General features: G+C 37.2%; 1 protein-coding gene across 1 annotated transcript in view; it reads right to left on the bottom strand.

Annotated features, from left to right (window-relative positions):
• The window catches only part of LOC150083344 (uncharacterized), a 366,159-nt gene extending 344,516 nt beyond the window's left edge, over window positions 1-21,643 (bottom strand). The window contains exon 1 of the mRNA XM_090378480.1: window positions 21,340-21,643. Coding sequence (XP_090234606.1) covers window positions 21,340-21,424 — 85 coding nt within the window. The 5' untranslated portion in view covers window positions 21,425-21,643. The remainder of the gene's footprint in view (window positions 1-21,339) is intronic.
• Between the last annotated feature and the right edge of the window lie 820 nt (window positions 21,644-22,463).

Here is a 22,463-nt window from a genome sequence, read left to right as displayed (position 1 = left end):
ACGGACTCAGTATAAAATTACTTGCAGCATCCATGGTCCCATCATTCAATAAAAATTCTTGCACATTTCTTTTTCCAGTTTCTTGAATTATGAGCTGAAAATTCATTAGCTTCTTACTTATTTAAGGAACAGAAACTCTCCCGTAACTTCACGATTCAGCGAAGCCAGAGTTTGAACAGTTTTAAAATTTTACTCGAAAATTAAAGGGAGAATAAAGCTATCTTCCTTCTTCCGTTTGCAGACTACCGCAGACTCTGCTAACGAGGATTTTAACTACGTTTTAAAGTTGGCTGACCTGTCTGATAATGCTCTAAAAATAATTCTAAAGTAACCTCGCTGCGAATATAAGTGTAGTTGCCTGAAACTGCAATGCTTTGTTGCTATTTATATAGCGCATTTGTAGATAAAGCAATATTACGTTGTATTATAGGTATAAGTGTGTATTCACGGACTCGCATAACATCATGGGGGAGATCCCCTACTGCCTCTGACTGAGATCGGTTAACTACATCTCCGATTGAAGAGAACTAAGAATTTGTCTCGGATGGGATTCGACCCCATTGCATATGCAAAGTACAGTATATGAAAAGTTAGAACCACGAACGATTCTACTAAGTGAGTAAGAAAAGAAATTTCTTAAAATCAGGCATGCAAGTCCCTACAAACCCAAGAGATAAATGATAATAATCAGCAAAGCTACTGGATAAATTAAACTTTGCCCTTGTAACTATCATAGTGGTTATAATCACTATCCTTCCACAAAGCAGGAAAGGTGTGGGTTCAAATCCCGTCATGACGGTAAGAACTGCGACATGTTTTTTTTTATTATTATTAATTATTACATATCGTGACCGCGTTAGTCGATTAGGGAGAAAATTAATGTTATTCCTCTAGAAAACTAGGGTTTTATATCTAGCAAACAATGCACACAATTTACAGGTATAGTACACTGGCTCTTCTTGGCTTTAGCTGCGCTGCCTTGGCGTAAATTCAAAAGAAACAAATTGATTGGAGTTCGTCTTACACATTTCTTGAATAATCCCAAGGAAGGCAGATGATCAACCAAACAGAAACTAAAAGGAATAGTGATGAAAGTAAAATGGTTATATTATGAAGAGTTTTTGCTGCGAGTTGGAATAAGTTGTTTACGAAGGAATTCATCATCACTCGAAATTTATCATCTTCAACGAGATCAAAAATATTTGTCCGTTAGGCTTAATTTAAAAAAAAAAAAAAAAAAAAAATTTCATATTTCCGGTTTTTATTTTTATGTTTTACTTTTCAATTTTACTCCCTTATATGAAGCTGCAGTATTTTCGAGTACACCTAAGTAACGAACTGCGTTAATAACAACTCCCACCAAGGCCATCCATCGTGTCCCATTGACGTAAAGAAGCGATCTTTATCTCTATCACTATAAACCTAATAGCGAAGCCAGCACGCACGACAATGGCATAAGCAGTATTTTTCACTGATGTGACTGTCAGATCATTGAATTGCAGCTCTTCATTCCGCACAGCCGATTCCTGAGGTTACAACATCAAAATCTTGAAAAATGCTACTTTCCAGTACAAATGTTTTGATCTAAATAAAACAAGTATCCAGATATAACGTAGATTTGCCGTTTAAAAAAGGATTTTAGCTTTCCCCAATTATTAACAAAACGAAATTCACTATAACTGAAAAAACAAAAGTTCTTACAGTTCGCTTTTATACTATTTATTTTAAAAAAAAAGGCTTCCTGTTATGAGTAAAGGCAAAAACTTCCTTCGTGAAGAACTGAATCTGATGCAGATTTTCATAACGTAGCACCATGGTAATTTGGGGTTTACTGTCAACTGTGAACTAGAATTGTTTTCAATTTGTCCACAGAGAATATAACAAAAAATGAAGAATTATGTTCGTCATTGGGAACATTCGATATATTTATTACTTAAAATAAGCACTCTAAATTGTATGAACTAAGTGAAACATTTGCACCTTTATAAACCAACTAAACTAAACAAACATGCCAGCATGTTGTTTAGTTCAGAACAATATTTTATGTGAACTCGGGAAATATAACCTTTCGATACAAGACACAGCTGCTTGCTTATAAGGGTTTCCTAGTTCATTTGAATACAATAAAATCCTTCGAGAACCAGTATTCCAATCAAAGCTAGCAGCTGTGAATTCGTCTCTAAAGGTCATACCTTCCAAGCACACACGAAGTGGAGAACTCGTGTTTCATCCATAGACCAATGGCTTTACTTGCTGATTTTTGTGCTTTTTGGTATATATAAAATAAAGTAAGAATTCATTCCAGACTATACAATCGCTGTAGACATCACACTGTGTTTCACATACATCTAAATCATATAAAATCAGATAGAGTTCATCTCCTCCAACCGTCCCCTTTCACACCCACTAAAACTGGATCGAATTCAAAATTTAGCAAAAATTAATAACGTTGCGCGTATCACATTAAAAGAATAAATCCCTATATCTTTTATTTGGAGTCAGCCTGTGCAACTATATGAGCAGAAAATAATATACCAATTTTAATTTCTTATATTACCAAAAATAAGCGAAAACAACTCAGTTTATTAGCCATGTGTATCCAGAAAAGTGGATGTACGAGTATGTCAACAAGAAATGCTTCAGATATACGAGTATAAAGGTCGATGCAGACTTTACCAGACTTTACCAAGCATACACCCCTTCTACACATGACGCAGATTCTCCATAGAACTGCATTAGTCTCTAATTATTACACACGTGCAGTTTTCTCCAAACTTCCAACATTCTCCAGAAATCCATTAGTTGACATATCTACATGCAGCCATCTCTAATAAAAAAAATATATATATAATAATAAAAATAAAAAAAAATTCTCTGACTTGCAGCAAACCCATGATTAGCCTTTCCCCTTCTTTCCCACCAAGTTCTACAGAACACCTGTAGGTACAGAGACTTCCGATTGAACCACTCGATTAGTATAATGATCACTAGCTGCTTGGCCAGATGGTGCGATGGGAGGTTCCTGTAATGTCGCTGAGATTACTTAATCTAGAGAGAAGAAAACTTCCTACTAGCTCTGTACACGCTTCGCAGCATCCGGAAGTCAGGCAGAACATCAAATGAGACATTCCTTTAGTGTTTCCAGAAAGTTGCTTAATATTTTACAAAATCCCACAGAAACTAAAAGGTTCAAAAGTATTGGGTTAATTGGCTGTTTCTTCCCCAACCACCCGCACTGATATTAATGAGAGGTTAAGGAGGAAAAGTTAAAATAACCAGGTGATATGTGATGGATATATATATATATATTTTTTTTTTTTTTAATCAAAGACACCACCGGATCTACCCCGCAGAAATATATCCACCATCTGCGAGCCACGCCCTCAACGCAAACACTCCTAATTTGCACAGATTTTCTTAGTGTAGAACTTACAAGAGCAACATGAATGAGCGATCACTTGACGCAAATGCAGTGCATTGAAATAAGCTCCCTTATTATCCTGTCAGACATACGATCGCCGATTCCAAATATCCTGACAAATGACGCGTATCTATTACAGAAAGAAAATATCAAGGAAAGACATAGTAAGATGGAATAAATTCAGTGAGTGCCGAAACAGCTTTATTAATGACATAGTTATCTTTATACCATTATCTGTCATTAACTCGATTCCATCGATAGAATAACACTGAACTGGTTACTTTGTTCTGAGTATAGCAACAGTTTATCAGCAAAAAAGGATAAGTTCAAATTAAACTCAATATTTAAGTAAATGTAATCTGACTAGGGAAGAAATGAAATATTCAGCAGTCTCGCGATAACCTGGTATTTCTGAAGTGGCTTATGAGAAGGTAAAAACATCCCTGTTCGTATAGCAATAGGATGTGTTTTGTTTGTTCTTTAAATGTCAGTCTCTACGTTAACAAGATGTACATTTAATGGCACCCTTCTGAAAGGGACTCAGTATTATACCTAGGCAGCGACTAGTCAGTTTTTTGATTCCAACTTGAGTATGTGCCATTTCGCGTGCTGCAAACTATTTGATGAGATATTTTCTGTGTTTGCATTTATTCTCACCTTCACGTAAAAGTTCATTTTATCTCTTTCAATGACACTTGCTCGTAGTTCATTAAACGGAGAAACAAGTTGCGATTAAAATGGTGCTTCGGAAAGGGGAGAGGCGAATAAGTATTAGTGGCTCATTGAATAATATTATGACCTGAACTTCTCCCCCCCCCCCCCAATGATAAATTGTGAAATCTCACTATGACAACAAATAATAATTGGATTAAGGAATAAAACAAAATGACGAGATTATAAATAAGGCAAATCATGGTTGTTTTCTACTGCCAACCAATGCATCGTCGCTTAGTATTGCCTAGTTATTATGGGGGGGGGGGGGAATATATATATAGTGAAGAATCACTATTTTTGCCAAGACAAAGTCACTTATACATGATGCGCATATAGTATAATAATATATTTTTGCTATTGAGTAAACTGAAGTCAGACTTCAAAATGAAACATGATTTATTTTCAGTTTATTTCACTGTATTATCTGAGTAGTAATGCTTCAAATTGGAGAGACGACTGTGGGTCGTGCCAGATATCACGTGATTATCAGCGTTCCTTCAGAACTGAAACTGAGTGGTAAGAACCTAACTAAGAACTAGCAATATCTTGCGAGAAGTTTGTGTAAATACAGCAGATCGCTAATGAAGAAGCATGAATTCGGAATTTTGAATAGAAATTGAAACATACAATTCATAAAGGGAAAATAGTATCCCACTAGAGAAATTTCTTCAGTGACACTTTTCGCTCGAAAATTCGCTCTCAAAGAATTGGTATGCTTGCAAATTGAGACAGAACGGTCATCAGGCAAGTGCAACAGTGCAGCTGCACCTAGCCTTGCGAAGTCAAATTTATAATTTGTATGAATTTATTTACTGTTTTCAAGCCCAAAATTTTGAATGTCAAAAGTTCAGTGGAATGCTTCATTTATACGATGTTTGACGTAAGGGGAACTTTAAAGATAGCTGCATCGGAATTGGAAGCTCTTGGGCACTTTGATCTTAAATAAAAACCAGATACCACACAATGCTGGTACCGTTAACTGATCTAGTGGAGAAAGTGTGAGCGGGAATGTCCCAACCAATATTCCTGGCATGAATGCACGCCGACTTTGGTGAGATTCTTACCACGTAAAGTTTCAATTCTGATGAAGAACTCTAATCATCACATGTTATCAGAATCATTGTTGTCGTTGTCATATGGACAACAAATAAAACAAATATGACATTCATTTGAATTCTAACTGCCTGTTTATGCAGCACTACAAAAGGATTGGAGTATGACACATTTGTACTGCGCATTACTTATGAAATAGCTATCGTGTCCCCATATTTTGTAAACTACTAATCAATAATTTAAGTATTAGGGAAGTCAGTTAATTCCTTACAGAGGTTAAAAAAAAAAAGTTGTGAATCAGCTTGTAGCTATCGCAGAACTTAGCCGACGGCATAATCATGAATAAAAAGAAGCAACTTTTTATTTATTTATTATTATTTTTTATTTCATTCAGTTTATAGGCGCATCGGCATATATACGTAATGCGCCTATGGTCTTCATCGTGCCCTTCCGTGTGTAATAACTCGGCTCCTAGTGAATGTATTTTTATTAAATTTTATATTTGGGGTTTTCAGAGAGATTTGTCAGGCCATCCCAACTTTCACTGGATCAACAGAAATCCGGCAGTAATTATTTCTTTGTCCATCCATCCGCATGTAATAACAGACTCCCAAAGAATGGATGTTCATGAAATTTTATATTTCGCTCTGTTAAAAGAATGTGTCGAACCTCCCCAAATTTAATCTTACACGAATAAAAAATCCAGCAAGTATTATTTCCTTTTTTGAAAAAATCGCGTAGGCTATTCAATATACCGTATATTGTAGCTGAAGAACACTGGATATTATTTTTGCAGCCATGCCCTAGTTGAAAAAATGAATGAATAACAATGCGGTGGAACCTCAGGAAGAAATGTTATAGGTTCGAGCATAAAAATCGTTGTTTTATTTTTTTTATCTTAATCCTGACGCTGCTTGCATATAACTACTATTTCAACAACTTTTAGTTTTAAAACTAAAAAGTTAATTGAAATGATATAAAATTAAAATTTTCTTCTATTTATAAAATAAATATAATATTTAGTTTTAAAACTTATGTTAGATCGTGGGTTTTCATAAGTTGATAGAAGCAGTGTGTGTGTGTGTATGGTATCGCTGGTGGCTCCTAGGCATTTGCCCAACTCCACCTTGTTCATATGTGCTGATGATGCAGAACCTCTGCAGATCGGGTTCGAAAAAGTGTTGGCGCTCGTGTCAGCCTAATGTACTAGTCTGGGTCCACTATTACCTGTAGTGGTGAAACGCACAAAATCCCGAACCCACTGGAGATATGGAAATACCGGTAGGCGCGAGCAATCCCGCTTCCAGGTCGCCCAAGCCGGGAAGTCAAAAAAAAAAAAAAAAAAAAAACACCTGTGTAAATTAACGTAGTAATTATTTTACTTAGAAATTCTGATATTTTACCTTACTTGAATCTAGCTATTAGATATTACAACGCAAGGAAATTTAAAAGTTAAAACTTTAACTATATACAAAAGCATTTAAAAGGACAGCAGGTGGGAAGTAGTCACGATGAGACCACTGCCACAGGAAGCGTGTTGGTATTCCCCACTCCCGCTACAAGATACACAGCAAAAAAATACATCTTTACAATCTTCCACGAGAAGAGGCGTACTGGAAGCAGATGATAAAGCCAGTAGCATCAAAAGGGAAACAATAGATGATAGAAGCACTGCAGTAATTGCTAGTTCTCATATAGCTCAGTAGGAATTGCATTTGTACATTAGGAAGTTAACAGTGAATTTAAAGGCTTCTCCGCTCATCACTCGTTTGGAACGGTCTGGGTTCGATTCCTCTTGTTTACCGAATGAATTTATAAAGTTCTCTTTACTAAGGTGGAGGTTTAGTGTTTCAATCCTGTAAGCTTTCACAAGTTTTCATCACATAAACATGTATACCGATCCAAGAACAGAAGCTAATTCCCGAAGGCACGCTAAACGAAAACGAAATTTCGATTATCTAAATTTATATTACACATCGGTGCAAATTATTCTACTGAACAACAGCCCTCTTCAAGAGGAGACATCTTCTGACTACTGGTACTTCTGCTATCCCACCAGAACTTGATTAGGTTTCTCTACTGGGCAGTCTCCTGGACTGTCCCTACTTTCTTCATCGAACCTTGGACCGCATTCATGCTAACCCCGATCTGGGGTAGGATTTCTTACATTCCTGCTGGCGCTTACATTGAAGCGCGGGATTCCTCCACCGAGTTTCATCTTCTGGTAGTCTGCTAACCCTTCTGGGTAGGATTTTTTCACTATTGACGCCCTTCCCAGGGAGTCAGATCTCCTGGCGCAGGCCCCTTCAGTAGGAGTGTTTGTTGTTATTTGGTTTTTAGGAGCATTAGCAACTAAGGCCATATTGCTCCGGGAATATGCGGTGGTCATTCCCTGACCTTTCCGCATCCTCTGTATTTGGTGGCGACGGGATCGAACCCCGGTCAAATCAAGAAGCGTGTGTTACGCACTGCTTCTCCTTCCCACCTGGCTACGGAGGCGCCAGGCAGGAGTGCTTCTGCCTTGCTAATTTTCAGCGATCTTCCTTGCTATTTCTTACTTGATTGATTTTCACCTTTAAGAGTGCTCTCCCACTAATGGCTTCCTGCCCTTCTGCCGTCTAGGTGCCTCCCTCCCTCGACGTCCCAACTTCGCCTTCCCCTTTCTACCCCCTTCCTTATATCTCACTTCATTCCTCGAGTTCTCTCCCTACTTGCTCTGCTTGGGGGACTGAACTCCGACAGGCATCCCTCTACTGACCTGGCCTGGATCCTCGTGCCGTGCTGGAATGCCCCTTCCTGGTGACTGGAACTTCCAATAACTAAGTAGCCAAAGGAACAATACAACACTATCTACGATACCCTCACTATCTATTCTCACCTTCATCTGGCCATGATAGACTTTGCTTTTTCACAGTGAAACTTTTTACGCGGGTTTGTGGGGAAAGCACTGGTACCACTGACAGATGCACATTATCTCCACTATAAGCAATAGAACACATTGGCTCTCCTGTAAGCGCGAAGATACACAGCAGAAGAGATAGTATGGCATTCAGAGTAACGGGCGCATCCAAGCTAGCGTAATGCAATGTTATTCAGTTATTCACATAAGCAAAAAATACACCATTGTATGGAAAAAGTGTTCTTCGACAGTTTTAAGTCAAATTGCTGTTGTTGTAAGGTTTTAGGCACATCAGCAGCTTAGATCATATTGCATTATATATATTATGTCTGTAGAATGTGTGTTCTGTGGTCGATTTGCCTTTTTGCTGGACAAAAAAAAAAAAAAAAAAAGTTTCTGGGAGAAAAAAAGCCATCCAACCCTCGCCTGATACCGGTATGTCAAGCACGTGAGTTTATGAATGAGCAAATCATATTGTGATGAAACAAATTCTTTACGATAACCCTCCTGTAAGACGAGCTATAGTTTCCACAGAAGAAAATGTTACCATTGCGAAAAAAACGTCAGAGTAGATCGATGTACGACAGTTGATGATATGGTCAGAGCATTTCACTCATATTCATATCGTATATTTCTCTGTATTAGTGCGTGTTCGCGGCCGATTTCCATATTGTGTTTTCTTAAAAACCAAGAATAACACTCACGGTGCGGTGGTGGAGACCTACTTCCTTCCTGAGATCGGCTAACTATAGCCTTGATTGAAGAGGACTTCAGAAATTCCTCCAGTTGCTGACGAGAATAGAACTCAGCCTTTTCAAACGAGTGGCAGGTAATGATGCACCACGGATTGCAGTACAGGAAGGTATGTGAAAAGTAGGTTCCTATATGTCTGAATGATGAACACAAACTTTTGCGAATGTGATTGTGTCAATAGCACCGACGTAATGAGAAGTGGTAGGAAATGAGTTCTTGAATTGTAGTGTCTGTGGGTGAAACGTGGTGTAAGCAGTTTGAACCAGACAAGCAAGCATACAGTGGAAACTAGTCGTCACCACGACGAATTAATTCAAGATTTGCGAAAGATTGAAGTTTATGCTAGTGTTGTTCTTTAACTCATAAAGGCGGTAGCTTCACATTTCATATGTGAAGATGGAACAGTCAACTCACAAAATTATACACGAATCCTCAAAGTTGACCTGTCACGTGCCACCAAACAAAAAGACCCGGGCGTTTGATTGACAGTGCCATTTTATTATACGATAATGCGCTACCACACGACTCAACACAACCAATCAAACTGTGCTGAGAAATCATTAAGCGTCCTCCATACAGTCAGGACTTGTCGCCTTGCAATTTTCGTGACAATGGAAAACTAATAATGATCCTTCAAGACGTCGATGAAGTGAAGGAAGCCGCTTTTGTGACTCCCTTCGCTTCATCGTGATGCAAATAGAAACCAAAAAATACTTTCATAAAGGTATAATAATCTAGTATACACAAGAAATGAAATGTTGAGGTTTTTTTTTTTTTTTTTTTGACAAATGAAATAACAGTTTGGTAAAAATATTCTCTTTTTCATTTGATTCCACCTTGTGTACACATGTTTCACACTACGCATGGCAGGGAGTTGTATTAGGAAGCTGGACAAGGTCAAACGCCTTGTCCAGCTTCCGGGTCAATATCTGGATCATTATTATCACATTTGTGAAATTATGGATAACTGTCTGAATTTTGTCCTGTCACAAAATATTTTAGGATCTCAAAAACAGAAAACATTTGAAATCCAAGATTAAGTCTGTGAAATTAAGTCTGAATAACAATAATGTAATAAAATCTGAATAACTACAAAAATACAGGCGAAATTATTTATGGAAAAAAAAAAAGAAGGTGTCTGAATAACTGTTTCTACTAAAATGGTATTTACAACTATTGCATGACCGCGGACCATTAGAGGGATTCACCATTGAAAATGCATCTACACTGACTCATAAGCCAGTCTGTTTTGAGTGAATTTTGTAAGATAAGCGAAAAAAAAAAAACGAAGTCGTATTATATATAGATTGGTATCCGATTTCCTCCTAGTTTTAAGTTTCGGGTCTGTCAGCTAGTTGAAATCTTTGTATATTCTCTGGAACAGAAAAGTTTTAGTGTACATACACACATAAATAACAAATTCTAAAAGCAACTACTTTCCGCTTAAGAAGGAAGGACTGAAATAAAATTACTCCCTATAGAGTACTCCGATTCCCTCCTACATACAACAAATTTGGCTTGTATTGGACCGTTAAACACATGAGACCTATAGTGATGGTATGTATAATGTGAGCTGCTGTTATCTTGAAACAAGTTTGTGGATCGAAATAAAAGCTTCCATCAGCATAACCTAAGGCTACTTCACAGTGCAGTATTGTAAATTTCGGACTGTAAACATAAGACCTACTGGAAGTTTAGAGTAACTGGTTTCATAAACCAGCTTTCCTTTAGGAAATTCGACCAAAAATATAGGCACTGTCAACGTAGTTAAAAAAAAACATTACAATACACTACGTAAGAAAAACTATTTTAATTACACTGACGTTTCAAAGATTATTACATATCTTTTTCTTTAGCGCAACTGATGGAGTGTGCTGAAGATGCACTGTATTCAACCAAAGACTGTGACATCACATGGTCATAAGAAGGCCGTGTGCTTAAGATGCCCGAAAGTTGTCTGGAACAGCAAAGAATGCTCTATTAGCGGAGTGAACAACAACATACAGAACTTGTTTTCACTATACACGTCACGTCAATTATAAAATCCTGTTAGAATGAGTTCTAGCATGTTAATTTTTAAATAATGCGTTACTGCCAAATGGCTAACATTTACTTTTAACTATCATTACAATTAACGCTTTGTAATAGGGATAAACCGTGTTACTTTTGAAGCGGTAAAGTCCTTTTAAAACAAAGTTAAAATCAAAAGACGTTAAATGTAGCGAAATCACACGCTAATGCCATTTGATGGTGTTCTGCAAGACGAACCTTTAGCTTTCCCTTTATGTAAACTGAATACTAAAATCTAGCAATTAAAAGTCACAATCCAAAAAAGTGGGCGAAAAAAAAAAATCAAATACGAATCACTGGAGGAAGCCAAAAAAAAAAAAACAACAGAAGCGTCAGCGTACGAGATTCCTAGCAGTATGATCAAAACTTAGTTGTAACTGCTAAATAATAATTGATTATCAGCTTACATTTAGAGTATTCTCTGAGGGCATATATATTCATAAATAAAATAATTCAAAATCGATAACTAACAATCATCGGTGTTTTCTGAAACAGAAATCACAAAATCAACATGTGTGGCATGAAAAAGCATGCTACCTCATTTCTGCTCACCTAAGTTTCAAAAATCCATTTTATTTCCCAGTCAAGAAACAGATGTTCTAAAAGTGTGGCCCGTGAGACTCATTGAGACGCATAGATTTACGGTAGTTTTCGAAAAAACTGGGATTGCAAAAATAATAATAATAATTAATAAATAAATAAATAATATAAAAATAATAAAATTAATAAAAATTGCTTCTTTATTTGTATAAAAAATTAAAAAAGCTTTGGGGGGAAGAAATGCTACCCCCACCCAGACATACTAGCTTCGACCATGGTACGAAAAAAAGCCCATAAAAATTTTCTTCTATCGAAACAAAAGGCAATCCTAAGTCAAGCCTTTTCCATAAGATATGGAAAAACAGCGATCCAAGGCGCAGTGTCAGCCTGGAGAATATATAAATGATGTTTATTTGTAAATTTACCGTATAAAACACACAGGAAACTACAAATCCCACATAATGGCAATTAATGCCAGGGGATTAACGCAATTAACTTATATATATTTATATAGATTTACTTATATATTTAATGAATGTTACATTAACCAGTTAGGTTATAGCGGTATATTTACATGGCGCTCTTCCCGCCCGCCCCAATAACATCATATTAAATTCTATACCTCAAAGTATGTCAAGTAACAGTCTGATGTATATTACTGTTCATAACGATCACAGTCTGATGGAAGCACGGTTGTTACCATCACCAAGATATAAGGCTTCGAGATTGCTAGTGCGAGAAAGCGGCAAGTTTCACATTAAAAGGGTAAGCATAATTCATATAAGTTTAAAGGGACAAAATTTTTTGAATATTAATGACCCAGTCTTAACAAATATAGCTTTAAAATTTTGTAATGACTGGAATAAGTAGAATAGGTAACTTTCTCAGTTTATGGAAATTATGAGAATATCACAATTAGGTACTTTCTGCAGTCAAGCATTTCAGTAAAACCACAATAATAAGAGGGTATTCATCTTATATTTGCGCGTTTTTCGTTGGCGGACCTGTATCACTAATTCTTACTTGGCACAAATACTCGATATATGACTTGGTCATCTTTAAAGGCTGGAGTGACAACTCTCGGTTTGTCTTTCTTTCTTTCTTTATTTTGTAATCAGTTTAAAAAGAACATTGCAAATATTGAGATAGAATTCTAAAACAATGGGGTTCTGTAAAAATAAATATGAGTAAGAAATTGCGTTTATGTGATTTGCAAAGATCCTTCAGCTAATTAGTGCTCATCTTTCTCACTTTTTTATATTATTATTCAACACAACCTTGCCCTGTTGTCTCAGTTTATTCTTGAATTCAGCCACATCTCATTCTTTTATTATGAATTAACTGATCAATGGCACTTTCTCACATGATTAAATATTAGTTTAGTGTAGACCAGTTCCAGGGTGTCCACGAAACGTTCAGAAGGTATCAAGTAATGTGTTTATTTTCTTAAAAAATATACTGATAGAATCACAACGAATTTCGTTACAGAACATTACTTATTTTCGATACGATTAGTATATATATATATATATATATATATATATATATATATATATATATAAAATTTTATACATATTTCAAATTATTAGTTATATGTATAGCAAATTGATGATAAATAAAGTTATTATTATATATCTGTATAAAAATAAGAAAAAGTTGAGTTGTTTCACACATAAACCTTAGAAATTTCTTTTCAGTAAATCCAGTGCTCACACACACACGTGTGTGTGTGTGTGTGTGTGTGTGTGTGTGTGTGTGTGTGTGTGTGTGTGTGTGTGTGTGTGTGTTGGGGTCCGCAAACTTGTTCTGATTTTTGAAGGGTACGTAAATCTCAGTACATGGAGTTTGGGAACCGCTGGTGTAGGCCATCAGAAATAGTCCCCCGCCTGGGAAGGATTTATGTAGCTTAGGGACGTCGGGGGTAGGGAGGAAATGGTTCCGTTGTTGAGCTCTGACCAACACATTATTAATTAGAACTTCACGTAAACTATCCACCTTCCAAAGTACCGTACTCTACAATAAGAGAGTTTTGTCCTAAAGGCCTAACGTAAAAATGATGCAATACGGATGGTGTTTTTAAAACTTACAGTCCACAACGATAATTTCATATAGCTATCAGATTACATAAACTTTAACCGGTCTCCTGCTGAAAGCAAAAAAAAAAAATAAAATAAAATAAAATAAAATAAAAAATAACTGTGACATAAAATCAACCACAATAAATTGTTGCTTTTCCGGAAAAATTTCCGGTATATCATAGTTAGGTATAGAATACTCTCGGCCGTGCCTCCATTCAATTCCGCACTTCTGTGTATGTGAATAGAAGTATTTTCATTCCCTCGAACAAGACAAATATGAACCAGAAGGCGATGAAACAATTTCAAATTTACTGGACCAAAAATATTAAGGGGAGTTAAAATTTAATTTCAACAAATGTCCATATTTCTCAAATGCTATCAGACTTATTGAAGAGAATGCTGAGAATTTACGACAGAGCAGCCATAGTTAACTATTCGCTGGGCTTAATTGTTTTAAATTTTCGCAGAAGAAAGTAGAGTTATAACGCATAATATAGTTTTTCTGTAAATTACACGGTCCGTTTGCGTGTCTTACAGGAGACAGAAAAAAAAAAAAAAATGAAATCCTTGCCCAACACCGCCTAATCCATGGTGGGGGGGGGGGGAAATTTCATATACTGAATTAAAATACAGAACCTTATCCACATGGTGTGGAAGGACGGCAATTGTAACCAATGTGCTAGCTGGGAAGGTTAATCAGCAATATGATAAAACTAAAGGGCATCGAATTACACAGAGCTCATTTGTCCAAATGATAGAAAGGGGTAATCCACAAAAAAAAAAAAAAAAAAACGCAGTACGCAACTGCGAGTCGACAGTGGATGATCTTTGCGTATACGTATTCATATCAGCAACTAGTCGAATTACTCACCGCAATATTCCGAATTTTGAGATAAGTAATGCTATGAGAAACGACAGTTAAAAGGTTAATATACGGAATAAAGAAGACGTTTTCGTTCTTTCACGTCTCATAACAAAATAAATAAGTTAGTCAGTTCATACTCTGCATAGTCGCACAGGCATTTATGAGATTACAAGAGCATTACTGCATTTTATGGTATCATATGGATTCACGCGACGCGAATAATACTGTAACTTGTGCAAACTGCCCACTCGGCTGTAATGATGATTAAAAAATAAATAAAAGTATGAAACTTCGTTCAGAACATACTTAAAATACGCATACGGTAACGGCAGGGAAATGTCTTGCCTACATGAATCATCTGCGTACTCAGTACTGTTTAAGGGAGAGAGTTCCGTGTTAGGAATCCTTCCTACTGGGATTGCAATTTTTCAGAGCTATAAAAGAATTTATTATAATTATAAGGGAGGTAAGGGAAACCTCATCGTTCTCCAGACAGTTCATCGCTCTCTTATACGCAAGCTTCTGCATAGACGCTACTTGGAACAATACGCCAGAACCAAATGCATGTTCCGATGGAATTGAACATTTTTAAATGTAACTTTACAGTAAATCGTGATAGTGAAAAACTTAGCTTAGGATTCTTATTAGTCATAAATAAATCCTGACTTAATATCTTATGATACAACTAAGGCTCCAATCACGCTTTGTACATACCTATTATATAAAGCTTAAAAACAAATTCAGATCCGAATTATTTGCTTATATCTACGTCAATCATTGTAGAACCTCCGGGGTACTGGAAAAGCGAAAGTTGCAGAAAATCAAAATACTAGTATTCGTAAAAGTCTGGACATAAAGACTATTTGTTAAAATGCAATGTGCGAGACAAATGTCAAGTACACAAATATACTCAATACACGATTTTTTGTTACTATTGTTTTACCACCAAAGCAACTAAGGCATCAGTGTATTTGGGCCTGTAAATTATGTATGTATTTTGTGGTAGGTTGCCTGCTTCTTGTTAAAAAAAAAAAAAAAAAGTTTCCGGACTGGGGGAAAGGAGATTTTTTTGTGCGCGCACACATATCCGGGTTTTGCTTTTAAATTATTTCGATGGCAAGTGAAAGACAGTCAATTAAGCTGCTCCCCAAAACTACTTGTTTCCTGGCTTAAAGTAAAATAATCTTTATCCAAGCCTCTAGGCTTGCCACCTGCTCATGAATAAAAGGGTCTGTTATCAGCACATGACTTTACATCTGCAGAAGGATAATTATTCACAGACAGTTTCTAAAAATTTATGGATCACTTGAAGGGCCAGACAACTGGGTGAGAATTAACAGAACGATATCTGTTCTGTGAGAAAAGCAGTGGCATGCACTCATTTAATACAGAGATCATATGGAAAGACAAGATACAAATTACTAGTTGCAGTAAAATGCTGTGAAGTATCAACCAAATATAAAACCAATGCAAAAACTTCAGAATGTACCTCACATAACGTTAAAATGATTAGTTATTCAATTGAATGTCAACGTTTAAAAATGTTTTTAAATTTTCCCAATAAGTGGTAGTGTGAGCCTAATATCAATGGATATTATAAATCACAGCAAGTCTTTACAGTTGTACGGAAAATCATATTCATTCCACACGGTTAGAGGACTTTAGTCCCTCCCATAAACTGTGGGCACAAACAAATCAGATACATTTTCTTTTGCCAACAGTGCACAAAGACACAAAAAAGTTAAAGTTTTTCGAACGAGCCTTTTCTCTCTCTCTCTCTCTCTCTCTCTCTCTCTCTCTCTCTCAAAATTAGTTAAACTATGTTAACCAATTTGGCAAAAAGTTAACATGGTTTAACTTGATATCAATAATAAGAATATATAGGTGCTCTACTAAATAACTCATTCCGGCCTTACAGATCCAGTCCTCTTTTATCTGGAAAATGACTTTATAAAAAAATCATAACTGCTCTCTCAATTTGAAGTACTTGTAATAGTGTCAGATATGATATTACTGATATGACCCAACCAGCGTATCTCAGATGTCCATATAATGTGTTGAGTAAAATAGATTGTGAGCTGATTGTAGCAACATATATAATCACCACCGCCTACAATGCACAATATACAGCATAGCTGTACAATCAAGAGGCATTGACGATGTGGTGATGTCTCTATGACAGTTTTGAGTTGTTGATATTATATCTTTAAAATAAATCTTTATTATTAATTACAGTACATGACTCTTTTGCTTATCGCGATAACAGGCTAGGATGTGGGATGTTATTAATAAGTTAACATATTTTAATGAAGAGAAATTAAAACTTATGATAATCAAATTTTAAATTGTGCTCAAAAGTTCAACGTAAAGTCATCGTTGACTACAATCGAAAACAAGTGCACACAAGCTTAAATAATAAGTTCAGAATTAGGCAGGATAATGTATACGAAAAGCAAAATGTTTTTGCTATAACAGCAATCACGGAATTCAGGTGCCAAAAGGTTCTACCCACTGGCCCATCAACGACCCAACAGTGGAAAAGATTCAAAACGCTGCTACGTTCAGAATTAGGCAGGACCATAGTCACCACCCACCAGGTACAATTCAATCAGGAGACACAAATCATACTTGTGAAGTGTTCTCTTTGTTGCTATTGTGTTCCTTTACATCCGCAATAAATAAAAAATGTCTCCTTTTCAGTAGAGTTCATTATATTGCGGTGTAGGAGATTTCGGTGCACACAACACAATAGTCTATTCGAAGTGCTTGTTGTTTGTATAATTGACTCACTTCTTGAACAGGTTCCTTCAACTGTCTTTTAAAGTCATTCGCTATTTCTTAATACATCTACCGGAACTACGCACATACCATCACGGGCTGATGACTAGTTGGAGGTTTTTTGGCGCATCGACTACTTTGGTCATAACGCACCAGTTCATTTGGTTTATCGTATGTCATATCTGTATAAAGGAGTATTCAAGAATCGCTTTACATGTTGCGCGGGCTCTAAAACCGTACCTCCTCCGCCTGAGATGGGTTAACTACTGGGGTAACGGCTGCACCCTAAGTAGCCGGTTATCCATGTATTAAAATAAAATACAGTACTAACCACACAGAACCGCTTTTTAAGTTGCAGCTTTGGGTAAAATTAGGATTACAGGTAGAGTGCGTTGAATGAATCATTAATACGGAATTTATTAAATTGTACCTTAATAAGTACCACTTGACTATTTTTGCAAATGTGTAGCAAAGATGTCCTTGCTACACAGTTGATCGCAGGTTTTTTTCCCCCATGATGCAAGTATTAATTTTACCTTACAATAATTCAGTTCATATACTTAGTTTATTAACTAAGAATTTATTTATCAGTAATAACTAAGTGTTATTACTGATAAATATGAAATTTATCAGTAATAACACTATTCACTTATGAATTCTCTGAGATTCAGTTCGGAACATAACCCTGAGCTAAGGGAGCAAACTAAAAATGATGTATTAAAGACTAGAAGTTGTTGATTTAATTTTCGTTAGTGAGTTAAATATACATGAAATTGCTCATAAAGACGATGAACGAGTATATTTACTCGGAGGATCTTGTTTAAAGAACACGCGTAGGGAAATACAATTTAGGAAAAGAGGATATTCTATTCAATAGTTACATAATAAGTTTGTTTGGTTTTTAGGAGCATTAGCAACTAAGGCCATATTGCTCCGTCTATTCAATAGTTTGGGGAAAAAACATTTATGTCAGATAAGCAAACTGGCATTCTTAATTTACTGTAAATTGACATATCTAAATAAGCCATAAATCTAAGCCTACCACTATGAGGAATTTATTAATTCCTGTTTCCTTGGGGGGGGGGGGGGTAAGAGTATCTTGTTTATGTTAAAAGTAGCCGAGTGGTCAAATGCGAGGGTACATTTGTACGTGCGTTTCAGTTGTACGTGGTTGGTTCAGGCACATGACTGCTAAATACTGTGATGTTCTTGTATTCTATCTTGTGAATTCCTCTGATCCTATATGGCTATCCTGGAGCATAAACAGTAAATTTATATGCCCTCTGAAATAAATGAAACCTAAAGTCGCCCTTAAAAACATATGCACTTTTATGTAAGTATCTACTTTCATCATACTGAGGGAAATATTATCCCTTCCACCACCTTTTCGAAGTAGATATACTTAAAAAAATGCAGAGGCAAAATACAAATACTAATAAAACGTAATGTCCGCGGGGGAGGTAAGCGTCATTAAACAAGTGTATAAAAAAAAAAGTTCTGTTTATATTGTGGCATGACCAGGTCAGAGTAGTTCGCGATTAATCATTTTAACAATGAGTGCAATTCGTTAACCGTATTTAGCAGTCACGCGGGACTGATCCACGGTCTACTTAAACGAGTGTCTTAGTGCATTCTCGCACTTGATTACTCGACTACATCGGGGCTAAAAATTTCTGTTTATATTCCGGCACTACTGCAAAGTTAAGATAAGTTAAACATTCTGAAAAGAATGAAATCATTATCGCATGTAGCAGTCATATGGGACACTAACGATGGTCAACTAATGCGTGTGACACCACGACCCGCACTAACCATTCACTACATTACACAAACTTCGAGCAAGCAAATAACACAATTAAATCTAAAGTAAGCCGTCAGATAATGAACAACGTAGTACGTTATACTACAGAAGTGGCAAACCATATAGCTAAAATTCACGTTAATATCTGAATAGAATACACCACCTTCTCTCTTCATTTCTATTCCCGTTTTATCTTTAGCTTTTAATGGAAAACATTTACGACCAAATACTGTTGTAGGATACTGCGTGAATTACATCCCTGTGAGAAAACTGTGATCTTGAAAATTTCATAATCACATTGTCTCAAGAACACAATTTTCATTATCATGAAATTTCAATTTTTCTGTGTTTCGGTGGCATTTCATCGGGCTTATTTGTCATTGCTCAAATATGTTATTAATCAAATATATTACATGTCGTTGCTGAAATACAAGTTTTTGCGAGTTAAACCAATCTATCCAACAGACACGCTAGATGCAATAGGACGCAAGGGCCTCCCTTGCGCCAAAAATAATAACAACAACAATAAGATGCAATAGCACTTTTTTTTTTTTCTTTGAGTGTTCGGAACACAATAAGGTTATGCTTCATGGTAACTATATTTCCTGAACGGCTTTCTGCGGTTGGTTATCTTTTCTGGAAAATGAGTTCTGACAGTTAACCATTAGAATGCACATTACAATACTGATTCTTACGCTTAACACACATCGTTTCTGTTAGTCCTCGGTAGCACAGAAGTAGAACAGTTTCGCACTCCACGTGCTAAAAGGACCGAGTCAGTCGTAATTCAAGTCACAGCAGTACTGCAGGGTTGAACTGAAATGTTTAGTCTGTGCGTTGTGCATTATTGAACTTCCTCACTTCACTTATCATTGCATCAACTCACTATTAGCATTGAAACTGTAGCATCACAACTTTTTTTTTTTTTTAAAGAAGTTGTTCCTTACTTAGTTCTCAAAATAACTTCAGTTGGCTGTAAGCGCTCGCACAATAATGTCTATAAACTGCATATATTCTGGGGCTGGTTCATGTTTCCTGGATGAAAAACCAGAGCTTCCAGAGGACTATACAATAACTCCAAATAAACGGACTCGGGATTGGAATAGAAAAAGGCCACAAAATTACTTCCGTTACAAAAGTATTCGAATCCAGACCTTTGGCACAGGCCCCATGTAACGAATTCGGTCGCCCAGAACTAAGTTCTGTAAGTCACAAAATAATCAAATCCATTTTTTTGTCTTTGCATCGACGCAAATTTTGTAATAGTCATAACTTCACGCCCTTCCCATGTCATTCCAATTTTAATCATATTACTGATAGATTCTGAAATTTCACTTTTCAATCCACACAAAACTTTTAAAGTATTGGCATTTCAGTATACAGACTTTAAGCTTATCAAAAGGCATACGGTTATTCTAATTTAATAATTATTATGATATAAATACCAAGCAGAGTGACATTGTTTCATTCAAGGGTAAATACTGGAACCATGTGTAACCAGGTCTGTAGAAGCGTTTGTACACAGGTCAGGTTTCAATGTCTGCAGGTGAAAATCCGGAATATCCTGTGGAGAAACGCTACACCTTCACCTGAGACTTCTTAACTTCCTAGACTTCTAACCCAGAGTGAAATGGGATTTAGAAGATTCTCCATTCATTTGAGAATTTAAAATCGGGCCCTTTCCACACGGATTACGAGCATCAGAATTGCTATACCTACAAAGAATATATCTATCCTCTGACTTTTATACAAGGAAACGAAAGGATAATTTGTCACCTTGGAGCAACAAGTTCGTTATGTGCTGGATGAGGCAAGATGCAAAGCTGCAGGCAGTATCACAAAATGAACTCTTGTCTTCTATCAAATATTTTCGCGACGCAATGAAAATACTATTTTGTGTTTTTATTGCACAACTTGCAAATAGCAATATCGCTGTATATAAAAGAGAAATTCAATATTCAAATCCATTACAAGATTTTAAGCCTTTAACCAAAACCTCTGACAATGAGGACGTTTACAACTCCCACCCCTCAACTTAAAAAAATAACTAAATAAAACAAAAGAAATACACGTGTCTGTTCTCGCATATTAAGAACGTGCTTAATTACTAAGAACACTAGGAACCATTTACAACGGAATGGATGAAAGAAGTAATTAGCCCAGTTTAAGCAATCTAATCGAAACATTTTAGTGCCATTTCAGGTAGAAAACTGAGAGAAAATTCGTGAGGGGGGGCGAATTAGGAATGAAGTGGTTTGTGTTTGCGGACCAAATTCTCAGTGCTAAGTGACCAGACATGTAAGACCCATACTTCTAGCACACTGTACAAAAGCAAAAACACTCAACTAAATCAAGTAGAATGCTTACATGCTTCGGCTCGGGACAACGGTGGCTGCAAGTGAGGGAACGCAGCGTTCACGTCGGCCAAGTTACCGGCTAGCAGCACGGACATGACTCAAACGAGGCGGCAAACAGCTGTCCGGCCCGACAACTGACCAGGCGGTCACAACACTCGGGAACAACACTTCCACCTTCACCGTTATCACCGGAACCTCGATGGAACATAGCGAGGACGGTCCCTTAATCGCTGCTGGCGGCACCGAACATTCCCAGACATGTCAGTTCACACAGCGTAGGGGAGGGAGAGCTTCCTCGTGCAACGGGATATCAGCATAAAGACAACAGGTTCGAGTTTACATAACCGCTGCTGCACCGTCTGCTTCTGCCTCGGCGACTGCTCCCCCCCGTCGGGTAGTAGCGGGTGCCTCTATAGCTCCCCAGACGGAACTGATGAGGGAGGGAGAATGGTATCCGTTCCGGACTCCACGTGCACGATGTCTGTGGTCGAGAGGTCAAAGGTGAATCTTCGACGAGGAAAGATAAACGGGAATGTCCGATGCGGTGTTTTCAGGACAGGCTGAGAGGGGAGTCGCCACACACTTCAGCCAGCACCGCCATGTGAGGAAATCGTCGAAGGTACGGCGACTGCGCCTAGGTGAAGGTATGTAGCGGAGCACACGAGCCAGCGCGCGAGCAGGCCAGCGAATGACTCGGGATCGGTGTTGTCTCACAAGTGGGGAGAAATCGACGGCGTGCAGAGAAGAGGGAGGGGCCTGCATCTGTGTGTCGGTGTGTGCGTCCGTCTGTATGTGTGTGAATATGTGCGTGTGTTGACTGTAGATAGGTAACCGGCTGCACGAGGTCGATCGCTCTACACTAACGCCCCCACCGTCCATCCAGAGAAACAATAACTGGTAGACAATATCTACACGCGAGCATCGGTATAGTCATTAGACCAGATGGGTTTCCACCAAGGATGGGGGGGGGTTGAGGGACTGTAGGTGAATCTTTCCCTCTCAGACACTTCGACCAAATGACCCGTTATTGAGTAGCAATGCTAACTGTACAAATGTGACGGTTTTTCCAAATTGAACATAAGGCAGGTCAAAATACTGACCTCACTGAACAAAACAGGAACGTTTATAATAGCG

The sequence above is a fragment of the Mastigoproctus giganteus genome, chromosome 7 (genome assembly GCF_048544385.1).
Source record: "Mastigoproctus giganteus isolate SK-2022 chromosome 7, ASM4854438v1, whole genome shotgun sequence".
Classification (NCBI taxonomy): domain Eukaryota; kingdom Metazoa; phylum Arthropoda; class Arachnida; order Uropygi; family Thelyphonidae; genus Mastigoproctus; species Mastigoproctus giganteus.
The sequence above is the reverse complement of the archived record's forward strand: the minus strand, read 5'-3'. Positions and strand labels throughout refer to the sequence as shown.